Source organism: Bombina bombina, chromosome 3 (assembly GCF_027579735.1).
Source record: "Bombina bombina isolate aBomBom1 chromosome 3, aBomBom1.pri, whole genome shotgun sequence".
In the NCBI taxonomy this organism is placed as follows: domain Eukaryota; kingdom Metazoa; phylum Chordata; class Amphibia; order Anura; family Bombinatoridae; genus Bombina; species Bombina bombina.
The window spans coordinates 889,336,881-889,355,207 of NC_069501.1; the positions used below are offsets into that span (position 1 = coordinate 889,336,881).

Genomic DNA, 18,327 nt, shown 5'->3' on the forward strand with positions numbered 1-18,327 from the left:
GCTCAAGCTAAAGGGTAGTAGATTCAGAAGTAATTTGAGGAAGCACTTCTTTACAGAAAGAGTGATTGATTTATGGAATAAACTTCCTCAAGAGGTAGTAGCAACAAACACTGTGGGGGACTTTAAAAATGCATGGGACAAGCATAGGGCTATCCTACGAACTAGATAAGTTTATACTGTTAGGTAAGGTCGGGCAGACTTGATGGGCCTATGGCTCTTATCTGCCGTCAATATCTATGTTTCTATGAAACCACAACCCATCAAAATGGGTTGAGCTTTCAGGAAAATCAGATCTCAATATCTTATCACTTTCTGTACATACACACACATGCTTCTTTATATTATTTTTCTCTGTAAACCAAAATCCTATACTTTGAGAGAACAATTGAAAACTGTAACCTTTTATTCCTTTAAAGCACTAAGTCTTATGTAGAAGTTGACAATATTAGAAATTTAAAAAAAAAAACACTAAACACGAATTGAGAAGTATGTACAATAATAACCGATATTCAGGGAAATTGGATGTGTGCAGAACCAAAAATATAAAATACGCTGGTTTTAAAAACATTGTTTATTTTTCGTTTAGCATAAAAATAATTTCTCATGTAAAAGTAATAAATGTGCACTCATCTCAATATTTGCTTCTATATAATTGTTACACTTGTTAGAGTATTATCGGATTACTCCTACTAACATGTAGTAATATATGTTTACCATCCATGACTACAAACATAATAAAACCTAAAAAGTATATAAAAAGAATGCCTTTATAAATAAATCAGTGTTTGCTACACAAATCGTTCAGTTAAAAACATTGTGGTACCACCAGAGCAACAGCTCCCTTACATGACGGCGCGCTCCACAGCCACTACCGCGCCAAAACATTACACTAGAAGAGCGCGTTCGCTTTTAGAAGGAAGTTTGGTCTTCTGCCGTTCCGTAGCTGTATTGTTTTGCATTCCATTTCCAATCCCCTGATTTCTGTTTGATGGATGTAGTACGCTGAAGGTTCCACTGACAATGGCTCAGAACGTTCAAAGCGTTACATTGGCTCTCACTCTCCCGATTACTTGTCATATTTGTTTGGGGAAGGTACGTACTCTACAGGGACAAAACTATAAGCTACAATAGTGACTTTGTCTTCAGTTACCTATAACCATTATATTATGTGTCATATATTTATGTTAGAGTGTGTGGACACTGCTTGTCATTTTCAAATTAATTTTGCGAATACGTTTTGTATACTTTAATTCTTGCTGTGTTTAGTTATATTGAGATTCAAGAGTGTACCCGAATGTATTGAGGTGTTCATGTGGGCCAAAGATTTACATATTTTAATTGATACAGTTTAGTTATTCAGATCTTGCAAACTTAGTATCTTTAAACTTTGACGTCCTTCATAACTCCTAAGTATTTAAGAATTACCTTCAAATTAATCACTCATTGTTAAATGCTCACACCTGTAACCTAAACGGACAAGTCAAAATTGCATTACTTAAAATGGGTTAATATGTTTATTAAAACACGCTTTCATTATTTATTCTTCTTGCAATGATCAGCTGTTTTTTTTTCCCCAAAGGAAGGCTTCCCTATGTACTGTATTTCCATAATTGACCACAGCAAAGATGAACAAACTTAATTTCAAGTGGTTTGCCCATTTCCTGCTAAACTATGTAATCTTTTTAAGCAAAACTACCCTTGTAAATGTTTGAAAAACAGGTCTTTTCTTTACAGATCATTTTCATTACAGAGTTGCATTGCTTATCTGTTCTTCATAATAATAATAATAATAATATTTGTAGAGCGCTAACAGATTACGCAGTGCTAAATATAAAAATGAATGGCCTGTTAATCCCTTTGTTGCTGCAGAGGGTGATGTAAATAGATTTTCAAAATAACAAATATTGTTGCAAGTGGTGATGAAAAGTATAATGTGATAAGGATGTTAAATTAATGGGTTGCAGTCACACTTGAGAATAAAATATACTAGAATTCAGTTGTCTTAAACATTAACTTTCAGTTAATGTATAAAATTTCCATGATTAAAAAAAAAAAATATAGGGATACTGCTAGATGGTGTATAGAGACACTTAAAGGGACCGTGTACTGTAAAATTGTTTTCCCTTAATGTGTTTCCAATTACTTTTTTTTATACCAGTTGCAGTGTTTAAAATGTATGAGAAGTTATTAAGGTTTATGTTTGTATATAAAATTGGTTTTGTTCTTTGAAACCACAACCCATCAAAATGGGTTGAGCTTTCAGGAAAATCAGATCTCATTATCTTATCACTTTCTGTACACACACACATGCTTCTTTATATTATTTTTCTCTGTAAACCAAAATCCTATACAGTACTTAGAGAGAACAATTGAAAATTGTAACATTTTATTACTTATTTCCTACCTGCCACTGGGAGTTTAATTTTTTTTCTGCTGGATATGTTTACACAGCTTTTCTATAGCCAATACTTAAATTGTTGATGAACTTGACCTTTATAGAATGGAAAAATGCAAATCTTGCAATATTTTGGTATGTTTTAATTCATCAACTTTTTTTTTTTTAATTGTGCTAAAATAAAGTATATGATTTACATTACCCATTTTAACTGTTCGACATCCGTCCGCCCTTTTGTTAAACTTAATTTCTTTCCTAAGATATGGTGAGTCCACAGCTTCATCAATTGGCCAGCAGGAGGAGGCAAATAGTTAAACTGTTAAGTACCACTTCACTTCCCACAAACCCCAGTCATTCTTTTTGCCTTCGGTGCAAGGTAGAGGTGAAGTTTTGGAGTCTGAAGAAGACTGGATTTATTTCACTTCATTCAAGATTTTGTTATTTTGAAAGCCAGAGTAGGTTTACTCTGACCTTTTCTCTCAAGATAGGGTCTAGCCGTACTCCACGTTAGTCTCTTCAGTAGGGCAGTGGTGGCTTTTAAGCAGTTAGGAACTTGTGAATTGGGCTTTGCTGCATTTTCCTAACATGTTGCTGCCCTGGTACAGAAAGCCTGAGTAGGTTTACTCTGTTCTTTCTTTTTTCTACAGGTCTCTGTGAGGAGCGGTATCCTCTCATGCCATGTAGGCTGTCCCTTCGCCGGACGGCTAGATTCAGATAAGTGTTCGGTCTTCTATGTGTTTAGGAACTTGCACTTATGAAAGAATTTGACTGCAATATTCTGGGACATATCCTTGGAAGGATATTTTAGGCAGCACTAGTGACCAGGAGACTAGGAGTTGATACTTTTATGTGTAGAGTATTCCCTCATTATTGAATCTTAGTAAGGCTCATTAGGGTTTTCGATTCATGGGTGAATGTTATGTGTGTGTGGACTTGTTGACATAAAACCTTTAGATATTCATTCATTCATGCAACACATTTTCAGTATACTGAGGAGTGATTTTTATCACTATTGAGAGCGCGCTCTTTTAATATCTGCAAAGAGTGGCCCCATTAGGGGCTTTATGAGCGGATCAGGGTCTTGTCTTTTAGGATTGTAAATCTATGTTTTTGCAACTTTCTTTCATGTAATTGGCAAGAGTCCATGAGCTAGTGACGTATGGGATATACAATCCTTCCAGGAGAGGCAAAGTTTCCCAAACCTCAAAATGCCTATAAATACACCCCTTACCACACCGACAATTCAGTTTTACAAACTTTGCCTCCTATGGAGGTGGTGAAGTAAGTTTGTGCTTGATTTTCTTCTGTGGATTTAAAAGATTTTATTGCTAATGCGATTCAGAAGGCTTTGTCTGCTATCCCGCATTCTAATAAACGCAAAAGGTCTTTTAAAACTTCTCATAAAGTTGATGAAATTTCAAATGACAACATACTGAATTATCCTCCTCTGAGGATCTATCTGGTTCAGAAGATCCTACCTCAGATATTGACACTGGCAAATTTACTTATCTCTTAAAGATGGAGTATAGTTGTTCCTTGTTAAAGGAGGTGTTGATTACTTTGGATATTGAGGAAACTAGTCCTCTTGATACTAAAACTAGTAAACATTTAAATTCTGTTTATAAATCTATTGTGGTTACTCCAGAGGTTTTTCCAGTTCCTGATGCTATTTCTGATTTGATTTCAAAGGAATTGAATAGACCTGGTACTTCTTTTATTCCTCCGTCTAGGTTTAAAAAGTGGAAGATAGTACTTATTTTAAGGACCCTTTAGATAGGAAACTTGAATCTTATCTGAGGAAAGCTTATTTATTTTCTGGCTACATTCTTAGGCCTGCTATATCCATGGCTGAACACGAAACAGATACTGATTTGTCTAGCATTGTTCACTTGCTTCAACATGCTAATCATTTTATTTTTGATATCATCAATATTGATGTTAAATCTATGTCTTTAGCTATTTTAGCTAGAAGAGCTTTGTGGCTGAAATATTGGAATGCTGACATGGTATCTAAGTCTAGATTACTATCTCTTTCTTCCCAAGGTAACAATTTATTTGGTTCTCAGTTGGATTCAATTATTTCAACTGTCACTAGGGGGGGAAGGTTTTTTTTTTTTACCTCAGGATAAAAGATCTAAGGGTAAATCTAAAGCTTCTAATCGTTTTCATTCTTTTCGGCAGAATTAGGAACAGAAAGCCAATCCTTCCCCCAAAGATTCTGGTTCCAATTGGAAACCTTCAAGTTGGAATAAATCCAAGCCTTTTAAGAAACCAAAGCCAGCCCCCAAGTCCACATGAAGGTGCAGCCCTCATTCCAGCTCAGCTGGTGGGGGGCAGATTAAAATTTTTCCAAAACATTTGGGCAGATTCTGTCCAAAATCAATGGATTCAGAGTATTGTCTCTCAAGGGTATTGAATAGGTTTTTTTCTCTCACACGTTCCAGTGAAGGCTCAGGCTTTTCTGAAGTGTGTTTCAGATCTAGAGCTTTCAGGGGTAATCATACCAGTTCCGTTTCAGGAACAGGGTCTGGGGTTTTATTCAAATCTATTCATTGTCCCAAAAAAAAGAAAATTCTTTCAGGCCAGTTCTGGATCTGAAATTTTTGAATCGTTTTGTAAGAGTGCCAACTTTCAAAATGGTGACTATAAGGACTATTCTGCCTTTTCTTCAGCAAGGTCATTATATGTCCACAATAGACTTACAGGATGCATATATTCATATACCGATTCATCCAGACCACTGTCGGTTTCTGAGATTCTCTTTTCTAGACTAGCATTACCAATGTGTCACTCTTCCATTTGACCTAGCGACAGCTCCAAGATTCTTTTCAAAGGTTCTCGGTGCCCTACTCCCTCTGTAATCAGAGAACAGGGTATTGTGGTGCTTCCTTATTTGGACGATATCTTGGTACTAGCTCATTCTTTACATTCTGCCGAATCTCACACAAATCAACTAGTGTTGTTTCTTTAAAGACATGGTTGGAGGATCAATTTACCAAAAAGTTCATTGATTCCTCAGACAAGGGTCACCTTTTATGGTTTCCAGATAGATTCAGTGTCCATGACTCTATCTCTAACAGACAAGAGACGAATACAATTGGTTTCAGCTTGTTGACACCTTCAGTCTCAATCATTCCCTTTAGTGGCTATGTGCATGGAAGTTTTAGGTCTCATGACTGCAGCATCGGACGCGATCCCCTTTGCTCGTTTTCATATGAGACTTCTTCAGGTTTGTATGCTGAATCAATGGTGCAGGGATTATACAAGGATATCACAATTAATATCCTTAAATCCCAATGTTCGACTCTCTCTGATTTGGTGGTTAGATCACCACCATTGTATAGTTCAAATGGCTTCTTATGTTCATCCAACCTGGACTGTAATCACAACAGATGCAAGTCTTTCAGGTTGGGGAGCTGTCTGGGGATCTCTGACAGCACAAGGGGTTTGCAAGTCTCAAGAGGCGAGGTTACCCATCAATATTTTAGAACAACGTGCTATTTTCAGGGCTCTTCAGGTTTGGCCTCTGTTGAAGAGAGAACCATTAATTTGTTTTCAGACAGACAATATCACAACTGTGGCATATGTCAATCATTAGGGTGGGACTCACAGTCCCCTAGCTATGAAAGAAGTATCTCTAATACTTTCTTGGGCGGAATCCAGTTCTTGTCTATTTTCTGAGGTTCATATCCCAGGTACAGAAAATTGGGAAGCGGATTATCTCAGCCGTCAGACTTTACATCCGGGGAGTGGTCTCTCCATCCAGATGTGTTTTTTTCAGATTGTTCAGATGTGGGGTCTTCCAGAAATAGATCTGATGGCTTCCTACCTGAACAACAAACTTCCCAGGTACTTGTCCAGGGATCCTCGGGCGGAGTCGGTGGATGTGTTAGCAGTTCCTTGGTTTTACCAACCTGCTTATATCTTCCCGCCTCTAGTTCTTCCAAGAGTGATCTCCAAGATCATCATGGAACAATCGTTTGTGTTTCTGGTAGCACCAGCATGGCCTCACAGGTTCTGGTATGCAGATCTTGTCCGGATGTCCAGTTGCCAACCTTGGCCACTTCCTTTATGACTAGACTTTCTGTCTCAAGGACAGTTTTTCCATCAGTATCTCAAATCGTTAAATTTGAAGGTATAGAAATTGAACACTTAGTGCTTAGTCATAGAGGTTTCTTTGACTCAGTGATTAATACTATATTACAAGCTCATAAATCTATTTTTCTAGGAAGATTTATTATCAAGTTTGGAAGACTTATATTTCATGGTGTTCTCATAAATTGTCCTTGCATTCTTTTAGAATTCCTAGAATTTTACAGTTTCTTCAGGATGGTTTGGATAACGGTTTGTCTGCAAGTTCCTTGGAGGAACAAATGTCTGCTCTTTCTGTTTTTATTTCACGGAAATATTGCTAAGCTTCCTGATATTCACTGTTATGTGCAGGCTTTGGTCCGTATCAAGCCTGTCATTACATCAGTCTCTCCTTCTTGGAGTTTTAATTTGGTTTTGAAGGCTTTACAGGCTCCTCCTTTTTGAGCCTATGCATTCTTTGGATATTAAATTACTTTCTTGGAAAATGTTGTTCCTTTTGGCTATCTCTTCTGCTAGAAGAGTTTCCGAATTATCTGCTCTTTCTTGTGAGTCTCCTTTTCTGATTTTACATCAGGATAAGGCAGTTTTGCGGACTTCATTTAAATTGTTTACCTAAGGTTGTGAATTCTAACAACAATAATAGGGAAATTGTTGTGTCCTAATCCTAAGAATTCTTTGGAGAGATCCTTACATTCTCTGGATGTTATAAGAGCTTTGAAATATTATGTTGAAGCTACTAAAGATTTCAGGAAGACTTCTAGTCTATTTGTTGTCTTTTCTGGTCCTAGGAAAAGTCAGAAAGCTTCTGCCATTTCCTTGGCATCCTGGTTAAAGCTTTTGATTCATCAGGCTTATTTGGAGTCGGGTCATTCCCCACCTCAGAGAATAAAAGCTCATTCTACTAGGTCAATTTCCACTTTGTGGGATTTTAAGAATAAAGCTTCAGTTGATCAGATTTCCAAAGCAGCAACTTTTGCATACATTTACTAAATTATACCGTTTTGATGTAATTTGCCTCTTCGGAAGCAGTTTTTGGTAGAAAAGTTCTTCAGGCAGCTGTTTCAGTTTAATTCCTCTGCTTATGTTTTAAGTTTTTTCTTTTCAATTATGAGAAACTTTATTTTTTTTTTATGTGGATTTAATTTTTTCAGCGGAAAATGGCTGTTTTTATTTGTATCCCTCTCTAGTGACTCTTCTGTGGAGTTTCGCATCTTGGGTATTTCTATCCCATATGTCACTAGCTCATGGACTCTTGCCAATTACATGAAAGAAAACATAATTTATATAAGAACTTACCTGATAAATTAATTTCATATTGGCAAGAGTCCATGAGACCAACCCTTTTTATGGTGGTTATGTTTTGTTTTGTATAAAGCACAATTATAGTTCCCTTTTTTTTTTTTTTTTAATGCTTTTTTCTCCTTTTTCACCCCACTACTTGGCTATAAATTAAACTGAATTGTGGGTGTGGTGAGGGGTGTATTTATAGGCATTTTGAGGTTTGGGAAACTTTGCCCCTCAAGGTATATCTCATACGTCACTAGCTCATGGACTCTTGCCAATATGAAAGAAATGAATTTATCAGGTAAGTTCTTACATAAATTTATGTTTTTCAGCACACTGCGTCTGACATTCTCTGCTGACTGAATGAAGCGTGAGGTTAGTATTAGCTTTGTGCTTCATTTATGTGCAGACTAGTGTTCCCGCCTCCTTCGTTGGTAGTGGAGAAGCGTCATTTTTTTTGTTGACTCTCTGAGCCGGTCATGTGTCAACGCCCCCTTTTTTTTTCAAAATGTCAAAATACAAAAAACAACAAGAGCGGCATCTCTGTGAGGGACGGTTCCTCATATCAGAGCTATGTTGTACGGTCAGATTTTATGTTGCATACCTAAATGTCTCATGGCCCCAGAGACAGAACTTTACTTCACTTTCTGCGATGAGATTTTTTTTAGTAAAAATATTTCTGCAGGTCATTTTTAAATAAAATTGTTAATTTGTCAGTTACACTAAAGCACCAGATCAATCGCAATGTGTTGGTTAACTGGAGAATAAAGCAGTATTTAAAGTTGTGTAATCTAGTGCAGTAGTTGAAAATCGCATTGCAAATTGGCTGCAGACAAAAAAAGTAATTGTAAAATGTCTCTTGAATTAATTTGTTTCCTTTTCTCTTAGTCTAACATAGAAATGTAGTAATAAAAAGGTGCATTGCTCATACAAACATCTTACATTCAGAGAAAAACAGCTTTGCAGACTGTGAAAAGCTAGGGAACGAGCTTGCAAAAATCTCAGAGCCAGACAACAATCAATGCACTACTGCATATTTGACTGTTGTCTTCAAACAGCACTTTGCTCTGGGTGCACTGTGTTAAGGAAAACTTATACAGAGAACAGCACTGTTAAAAAGAACAGCCTAATGTGGAGCAGCACTGAAAAGCTAAAGTGCTAACAGTTCCTGTTCTTTCTGCAGACATGCTGCATTTTCTGCGATGACATCTCAGATCACTCTATGTTCTGCCTTGGGGCTCATGGCCCAATGACTGAATAAAATACAAGTCTCACAGCTCTCTTTGTGATCATGCACTCATCACTTCATGCATGATAACAGCATTCTCTTTAAAAATTGATGCCACTGAAGTTATCCAATGCCACTGAATTTTAGTGGTAATCTTTTTGTATAATGGAAGTCTGGATTACACTTCCAGCCTAGGAGGGGTTAAGTCTTTTTTGCTTTTCATGTTTTGGAACAGAGGCCTGTTCCTATGTATAAATGATTGTTGTCTCTTGAGCTATTGGAGATGCAACATCCATGTGTGACACATACCCTTTCTGTCAGGTATATAAATATTTAAATTGCCAGGACATAGGTGTATCTTTGTTTTTGTTACAGCCTGGTTGTACTCTGTGGCACAGTTTGCTAGATGGTTATCCCTGAGCCCAATGTCTCTTAGGATGATGCTGTTCAGGCAATGCCACAGCTTCCTCCTCTATTGTCCCAAGCCTCAATGGCCGCGCATGCAGTGCTCTGTGGCTCCTCTCAATCTCCCGGAGGAGTATTTTGCTTATAGATTTTGTGATAGTTATCTTCTTTGGTATCTGCGGGATTATCTGTTTTTCCTTCGTTGAGGGAAAATGCAAGAGGGAATTTAGAGATTCACATAGTAAGGTTTCTGTTCCGCTTTGCTACACAGGTGCCTCTCTCATAAGCCTGATGAGGATATGTCAGTAGCCTCTAAGAGTGATGTTTCAGATTTGAACAGTATAATTCCTTCATCTAGTACTAACCCTAAGCTTTAACACCTTCGTGTATTATTAAAGGAGCTTTTGGCTACTGTGGAGCGACTCGGATACGCCTGTCGTCAATCCTTAAGAATCTAGTAAACTTTCTAAATCCTAGGATTCTTCTGTGGAAGTTTTCCTGTTCCAGACCGTGCTAGGAGATTTTTCACAGGAATGGGGAAGTCAGGGATAACCTTTTCCCTGTCTCCTATCTTTAAAAGGGTGTTTTCTGTTGCTGTCTCCATCAATTATCATGTCGCACGGTGCCTAAAGTTGTAGGGGCCATTCCTACTCTGACTAAGAGAATTATCCCTAGAGAGGATGCTCTTCTCAGGATCAATGGATTTAGCTGGAGGCTCACATAGAACAAGTGTTGCATCTTATTGGAGTGATGCCTTGTCTGATTCTTTTTTGGTAGGGACTACTTTGAGATCCAGTAAAGAATTCTTCTATTTCTGATGCCACCATGCCAGTCTTTCAGCCGGGAGCTTAGATATTTGGCTTCGCTGTAATAGCCCGCAGGGCATTGTGACTATCTTGGCTAGTGGATTTTCCCCTGGGTCCAAGTTTCTGGCGCTTCCTTACAAGGGTAAGACCTTATTTGGTCTGACAGGAGTATTCTGAGAGTTTGCCCCCATTCCGGGTTCGGACCAAGTGGGGGGCTGCATCTCTCTGTCTTCAAACATAGATATGAGATGGTCCAGATAGCTACGGACTTTGTATGTCAGGTCTTCTATATAGAATTCATAATTTTTCCTCCCAGAGGCAGGTTCCTACTCTCAATTTTATCTGCAGGCCAGATAACAGTGAGGCATTTTTGTTGTGCGTTTGGGACCTCTCTCTTCTGTGAGTGATAGTTCCTGTAAGGGAACACGGTCTAAGATTCTATTCATTCCTGTTCATGGTTCCCGAAGAAGAGGGAATTTTTCGTCTTATCTAGACCTAAAGTGTCTTCAAAATGGATTTTGGTTCCATTTTTTTTCCTTTGGTCCAAGAGGGTCAGTTCATGATGACCATAGACCTGGAGGACGTGTATCTTCAAGTTCCTGAGACTTGCCTTTCAGTCAATCATTTTTAGTTTGTGGCGCTTCCCTTTTGGCCTTGCCATGGTTCCCAGAGGGGGCTGTATTGGCAATCAGGTTTTGGGGAATTGTTGTGGTGCCTTCCTGGATGACATAATGGTTCAAGCACCATCTTTTCAACAAGCAAACTCTCATACAGAGATCCTGTTGTCTTTCTTGATTCCACGATTGGAAGTGAATCTGAAAATATGTTCCTTTGTTCCGGCTACAGGGGTAGTTTTTTTTAGGGACCGTATTAGTTTCCCTATCTCTTGAAATATTTTTGTCAGAGGTCAGAAAATAGAGGATTCTTTCCTCCTGCCTCTTTCAGTACTTCTTTCAGTTTGACCCTTTAGTGGCTCAATGTTTGGAGGTAATTGGTCTGATGGTTGCTTCATTGGACATCTTACGTTTGTTTGATTCCATCTGAGAAGTCTGCGGTTATGCATGTTCAGATAGTTGACCGGGGAGTTTATGGCTCTGTCTCGGAGGATAGCTCTAGATCTGTCGTCATGAGATTCTTTCCTGTAGATCAGAGAGGGGAATTAGTGGTAGAGCGCTCGCTTAGCTTGCAAGAGGTAGCGGGATCGTTACCCACATTCTTCAGAATCTTTTGGTTTTCTCAGGAACTTCTGTCTTGGGGTACATGCTTCCAGAGACCTTCCTGAGAAATAGTGACTACGGTCGCTAGCCTGTTGGATTGGTGACTATAGACCTCAGAGAATCTGCTATAACCATCTTGGAGCTGGAAGGAATCTGGATTCCTTTGCCATGATTGGCGTGGATTGTTTGGTGGGCAGATGCTCACGTTCGTTATTTTTCCACTATTCACATTTCAGGAGTGAATTCCGGGAGTTGACTTCTTGAGCAGTCAGATTTTTCATCCCAGGGAGTGGACGCTTCTCCCGGAGGTCTTCTCCAGGTTAACCCTCAAATGAGGGGTGCTGGTGTTGGAGATGGCAGTATGCTAAGCTTCCAAGTTATGTTTTAGGTCAAGAGATCAGCAGGCTGCTCTGTTAAATACCCTAGCGGTTCCTTGGGATTTCAGTCTGGTATCCCTGTTCCTCAGTTTACTCTCCTTCCATGAGTCATTGCTCGTAACTAATGGGAATGAGCATATGTATTTGAATTGTTCCTACATAGTCTCGCAGGATCTGGTATACAGACCTAGCGGAGATGTATTTCTTCCATCTTGGTGGTTGTTCCTGAGGAAGGACATTCTAATTCAGGGTCCATTCTTTTGTTTTCTCTGACGCTTTCTAAAGCTTGGAGATTTAATGTTTAGTTCTATCTAAGCATGGTTTTTCTGAAACGGTCATTGTGAACATGATTCAGGCTCGCAAGTCTGTTACTGGTAACTTTTACCATAAGGTATAGTGTAAATTCCCTTATTGGTGTGAATCCCAGGTCTACTCTTGCAAGTAGGATCAGTATTCCTAGGGGTTTTGCCCTTTCTCCAGGAAGGTCTGGAGGACAGTTTGTCATTCAGTTCTCTGAAGGGTCAGATTTCTGCGTTTATTTTTTTTTTTACACAAGTGTCTGGCGAATGTGCCAGGCATGTTATCTTTTTGTCAGACCCTGGCTAGTATCAGGTCTGTGTTTAAGTCTGTTGATCTTCTTGGAGTTTTAACCTTGGTTTTAAGGTTTTACAGCAGGCTCAGTTTGGGCCATTGCATTCCATAGATTTTAAAGATTTATCTTGGAAGTTTTTCTTTTTTACTATATCTTCTGCTCGGAGAGTTTAGGTACTCCTCGGCTTTGCAGTGTGATTTGCTTTATCTTATTTTGGATAAGGCGTTTATCCTAACTGGAAATTTTGTTTGGGAATTTGTTGTTCCCTCTCTGTCCTCATTCTTATCTCTTGAGAAACATGTGTGCACAATTTGGATGTTGTGCGTGCTTAATATTTTTTTTTTTTTTTTTTTTTTTTTTTTTTTAATCAGCTTTATTGAAAAGATAATAAAAGTAGAATTACAGGGTGTGGAGACGCAGCTCCATGTTGATACATACAAAGGTTAGCGCAATATGTTAGACATGAAGCTAATTCAGTTTTAATTAACTTAACATTGAACTTTGAACTGGACTGGAACAACGCACACCCAACCTAATAATTTGATTCTCGACAAGGCTTATAAAGGAACTGTAGGGAAGGGAAATTCCACCCCCAGGTAAGTCCGGTTCTTCACAAGACTGAAAGTAAATATAGGGCCCCTCTAGCTATCTTTGAGATATGTTTCCCATAAAGATAAGATTTCGGAGTACACCTCCATTCTGCCCGTTTTTAAATAATACAGTTCTTCGAGATGAATTAGTTCAGATACTCTTTGTACCCACATTTCTATAGTAGGTGGTTCTTTTGATCTCCAGTTTTTGGCAATTAAAAATTTTATGCTATTTGACATTATGAAAAGTAGTTTAAGGGAGGGTTTATGTTTTAACTTGGGGGGCTTGTTTAACAACCAGAGCAAGGGATCTAGTGGAAATTGTGTCTCAAGTATGTCTTCTATTTCAGAAATGACAGATCTCCATAGGTTTTGGATGGCAGTGCACCACCACCACATGTGGGCCATGCCGCTATTAACATGACCACAGCGCCAGCATTTGTTTTGGGACTTGTGGAATAGTCTGTGTAGTTTTTGCGGTGTGTAGTACCATCTATGGAGTATTTTTAGGTTAATTTCTGTGGTAGCCATAGAGATGGAGGTCTTAAGTGTTGTGTTAATTATCTTTGACCTTATGTGCAGTGGTATTATGATTCCCAGGTCCCTTTCCCAGCTCTCCATGTATGGGACAAGGTACCCCGGGAAGGGTGTAATCAATATCTTGTAAATCTGTGATAAGGTGTGACGGGCTGGGGGAGCTTTTATACATAAGTGTTCGAATGTAGTCAGGGGTCTAGTCATATTTGTGGATTGCTTATGATTTGTGAGGAAGTTGTGTACTCGTCTGTATGTGAACCAATTATCTAAACAGGAGAAACCTTGTTGTACTAATTCCGTCTGTGTTTTGATCTGTTCGTTTTGGACTACCCAATAGGCTGGGAAGTCGTGAAGGTGGGAAGGGTATGAGTGTTTGTTTATACTCGGCCCTAGGTCAAGTTCGCCATTTTTACTGAGAGAGGTTAATGGCGAGGGTCTGGAGGAGAGATTCGGAAACAGGGTCAACATGCTATTCCAAACTTTATAAGTTTCTGTAATGAGGACACCCGACCGGGAGGCTAAAGCTTGGGGGGGTTTAAATGCCCAGCATGGGCTGCTGAGGTTTTGAGATAGAATCATTCCGTGTTCCATATCCACCCATCTTTTGTAACTTTTGTGAATATTCCAATCCACAATTCTTTGTAGAAATATTGCATATCTATAATAAGATAGGTTGGGCAACCCCAGTCCGCCCTGTGATTTATAGAGCTGCGCATCTTCACCTGTCTCACGATTCGATTCGATTACGATTATCATCGTAACGATTCGATACGATTCGATTCTACGATGCATCGCGATGCATCACGATTACTGCCCATGATTTTCATTAACAAATTCAAGCAGTCAGAACTCCCTTTTTTATTTTATCTGCTTTAAAAAAAAAAAAAGGGGATTGCTAAGGGGATGTTTCTAGGATATAAGGTACTATGGTCCTGGCATGTTAAATAATAATTCTGGACTTGCCTCTTTTGTCAGGGAATAATGCACAGTTTATGAACCAAGGTGTATAAATGATTAACTTTTAGCAGAGCAGGTCCCAAATACATAACTAACATAGGATATGTGTGATATTGATTTTTTTTTTAAATAAAAATAATGAATTTAGATTTAAGGTAATAGATATGCTTTTAAAAGGTATAGGTTTATATGTAACATATACATTTATTTATATACACATACAAAGCACAACTATAATACAATACAATGCCCTGCCACATATTACACTTAGATCATAGATGGGCTGTTATTTTGCTCCCTAAGCTCATATGAGACAGTGAGACTAGTATTCTGGGTATTGGAGAGCTTTGAAAGGAATGCATGGTATGTGTGAGCAGTGCAGTGTCACCGTTAATGATTAGGGCTCTTAACTGACATAAAGGGTCACCTAATCAATCATGTAGGCACTCTAAACATGTTTATTACGGCTCTGTGATGATCTGCAGCTGGGAAGGAATGCTATGTCATTTCCTCTTACCGGAACCTTTATTAACAGCTGCACCAACCACTTACTAAACGGCTTCAATAAGTTGTCCTAGAGGTAAAGGTGCTGGCCGGGTGAATGTGATTAATTAAGCCCTCCCTGCTGTGTCGCCTGCTTCAAGACTAGGAGAGATCTGACAGGGCAGAAGCAGTCTGACCAACTGACAGCAGCCTCGTGTAACACAGTGACTATTTCCTTGTATTATCGCTTCCCTGTTAACTGTTGCGGTCTCTGCTGCATGTTTCCTCTTTGTCAGACCCCTAGCCCAGCACCAAACGAGCATTTGAGTGTTGCTATTAGATACTTTTGTAAAACTTGACTTTTTCTATATCTAATAGCAACACTCAAATGCTCGTTTGGTGCTGGGCTAGGGGTCTGACAAAGAGGAAACATGCAGCAGAGACCGCAACAGTGAGTAAACAGGGAAGCGATAATACAAGGAAATATTCACTGTGTTACACGAGGCTGCTGTCCGCTTGTCAGACAACTGCACTGAGCGTGCTGATGTTCAAAATAGAATCAATCAATATTTATTCTGTCTGCCATTACCTGCCATTACTTTAAGCCCTCGCATCAGTCAGTGGGAGAGGCGGGGTCACGTGACATTGTGCGATGACGTCACTGACCCTGAATCGATTCTGATCTTGCACCGCATCGATGCAGCATCGTTAATGGCTGCATCGCGATGCATCGCAATGGCGATTATTTTTGACACCCCTAGTGATTTAGGCAGAGACATAATAGTCTTATTAATTCTAGGATGTTTTTTGTGCCATGTGAAATTACTAAGCGCTCGCTGTAAGGAAGGTAAGTATTTTTCTGGTAAAGGGATTGGTAAGGTCTGTAGGATATATAATATTCTGGGGAAGATGTTCATCTTTATTAGGTTAATGCGGCCTAGCCAAGACAATTTTTTGGATCTCCATGATGAAAGGTCCCTGATCACCTCGAATTTGATCTTTTCATAATTACTTTTGAATATTGCCTCTATGGACGTGGCTAGATAAATTCCCAAGTATTTAATATGGTGTTTGTTCCATTTAAATGGAGTTAATCTTTCTAATTGCTTTTGTTTATAAGGGTCAAAAGATATATTCAATATTTCTGATTTGTTAATATTTACCAGGAAGTTTGATATGACGTGGAAATCGTGAAATTCCCTAATCAGCAAAGGAAGCGATAATTCAGGGTTAGATAGAGTGAATAAAAGGTCATCGGCAAATAGAGATACGGTATATTGCTGTTTGTCTATTGTGACACCTTTGATATCCGGGTGGGACCTGATCCTAACTGCTAATGTTTCGATTACACAGGCAAATAAGGGGGAAAGCGGGCATCCCTGGCGTGTCCCGTTAGATATTTTAAACGGTTCTGACAGGGTTCCGTTTATTAGTACTTTGGCGCTAGGGTTAGTGTATAGAGAGAGTATTCTATGTATCACCCCCTCCCCAAATCCCATGGTCAAGAGTGTAGCATGCAGGTAGTCCCAAGCAACACGGTCGAACGCCTTGTCTGCATCGACTGAGAGCATTATCAATGGTAATTTATGATCTTGGGCGTAGAAAATTGTGTTTAGGGCTCTGACCGTGTTATCTTTGGCTTCCCTTCCCAAAACAAAACCAACTTGATCAGGGTGTATGAGATCAGGTAAAAGGGCATTAATTCTATTTGCTAATAGTTTCGAATACATTTTTATATCGGAGTTTAGCAGAGAGATAGGGCGATAGCTAGTGGGCTCTTCTGGGGGTTTTTGGGGTTTAAGTAGTATGGTTATATGTGCTTCTAGGGCCCGGTCGGGGAAAGGGTGGTTTGGGCCTATGGAGTTAAAGTACTGCAGTAGATGTATAGCTAATTGTTCTGCAAATGTTGAAAAATATTTGTATGTGTAACCATCAGGGCCCGGGGCTTTATTAGTGGGGAGGTTCTTAATGACTGTTTGCAATTCTTCTAATGAGAAAGGTTCATCCAGGGCTTCCCTCTGCAGCTGGGTTATTTTGCGTAAATTTAGTTTAGAAAGATACTCAGAAATGAGTTGTTGGCGAGACAAGGTGCTCGATTCCTCTCTCGGAGGGGAGGGAGACAAGTTGTATAGATTTTGGTAATACTTCCTAAATGTTTCCGCAATCGCCTTGGTGGACCTATGTGAACTGCCCTTGTTATCTTTTATGTGGAGGATGTAGTTGGATTTTGTTTTCTTTTTTATATATCTGGCTAATGCGCGACCTGGTTTATTTAAATCTACATATGAACGTTGTTTAAAAAGGAAGGTTCTTCTATTCTGTTCCTTGTGGATAATAGAGGCTAGGTTAAAACGCTTAGTCTGAAGGGTTTGTAGGGTGAGCGCGTCCTCAGGGTTTGTTTTATGGATCCCTTCCAGATGGGATATGTCTTTGATAAGGTTAGTAGTTGCTTCCCTCTCTAATTTAGAAAGGTAAGCTTTGCAGGCTATTATTTCCCCTCTAATGGTACATTTATGGGCTTCCCAGTTGGTTTGTGGGGATGTGTCAGTGGAAACGTTATGTAAGAAAAAGTCATCTATCTTATTTTGGATTTTCAACTTAATTGCAGGGTCTGCTAGTAAGCAGTCGTCTAATTTCCAAGTATAGTTTTTAATAGGCTTAGAGGGCCATTCCAGAGCGCATCTAACTCCAGCATGGTCAGACCATGTTATCGGGGAGATGTCTATGGATTTTACCAGACTCATGCTGGTTATATCTGTAAATATGTAGTCAAGTCTACTATATGTTTTATGGGGGAAGGAATAGAATGTGAAGTCTATGGTGTCTGGGTGCGCAGTTCTCCATATATCTAAGCAGCCTAGTTGTCTTAGTGTATTGTTTGTTTTCTTTATATTGGTTTTGGAGATAGCGGGATTCTGGTTAGAGCTGTCCATCTTAGGGTTTAATGGAAGATTGAGATCTCCACCTATGAGTAGTGTGCCTTTTTGCAAATCTAATATTTCATTTGTAACTTTCTTAAGGAAGGAATGTTGTTTCGTGTTCGGGGCATATAATGAGACAATTGTGATGGGGAGGCCATAAAGGAGCCCTGTAAGAATAATGAATCTGCCCTCTCTATCTCTTTTGACAGAAAGCTCTTGAAAAGGGATTCCGTCTTTGATCAGGATACCAACTCCTTGGATTTTCTTTTGCGAATGGGATGCATAGTAACTTTTACCAAATTTATAATGGAACGTTTTAGGCTCTTTTCCCTTCAGAAAGTGGGTTTCTTGGAGAAGTATTATATCTCCTTGTTGTCTCTTAAAGTCGGCTAGGGCTGTTGTTCTTTTCCTAGGGGAGTTGAGACCTTTAGTATTTATAGTGA

At 39.1% G+C, this 18,327-nt stretch overlaps 1 protein-coding gene across 1 annotated transcript in view; it reads left to right on the top strand.

Annotated features, from left to right (window-relative positions):
- The first annotated feature begins 978 nt into the window (after positions 1-978).
- Positions 979-18,327, top strand: part of OBI1 (ORC ubiquitin ligase 1) — a 188,669-nt gene continuing 171,320 nt past the window's right edge. The window contains exon 1 of the mRNA XM_053707850.1: positions 979-1,092. Coding sequence (XP_053563825.1) covers positions 1,021-1,092 — 72 coding nt within the window. The 5' untranslated portion in view covers positions 979-1,020. The remainder of the gene's footprint in view (positions 1,093-18,327) is intronic.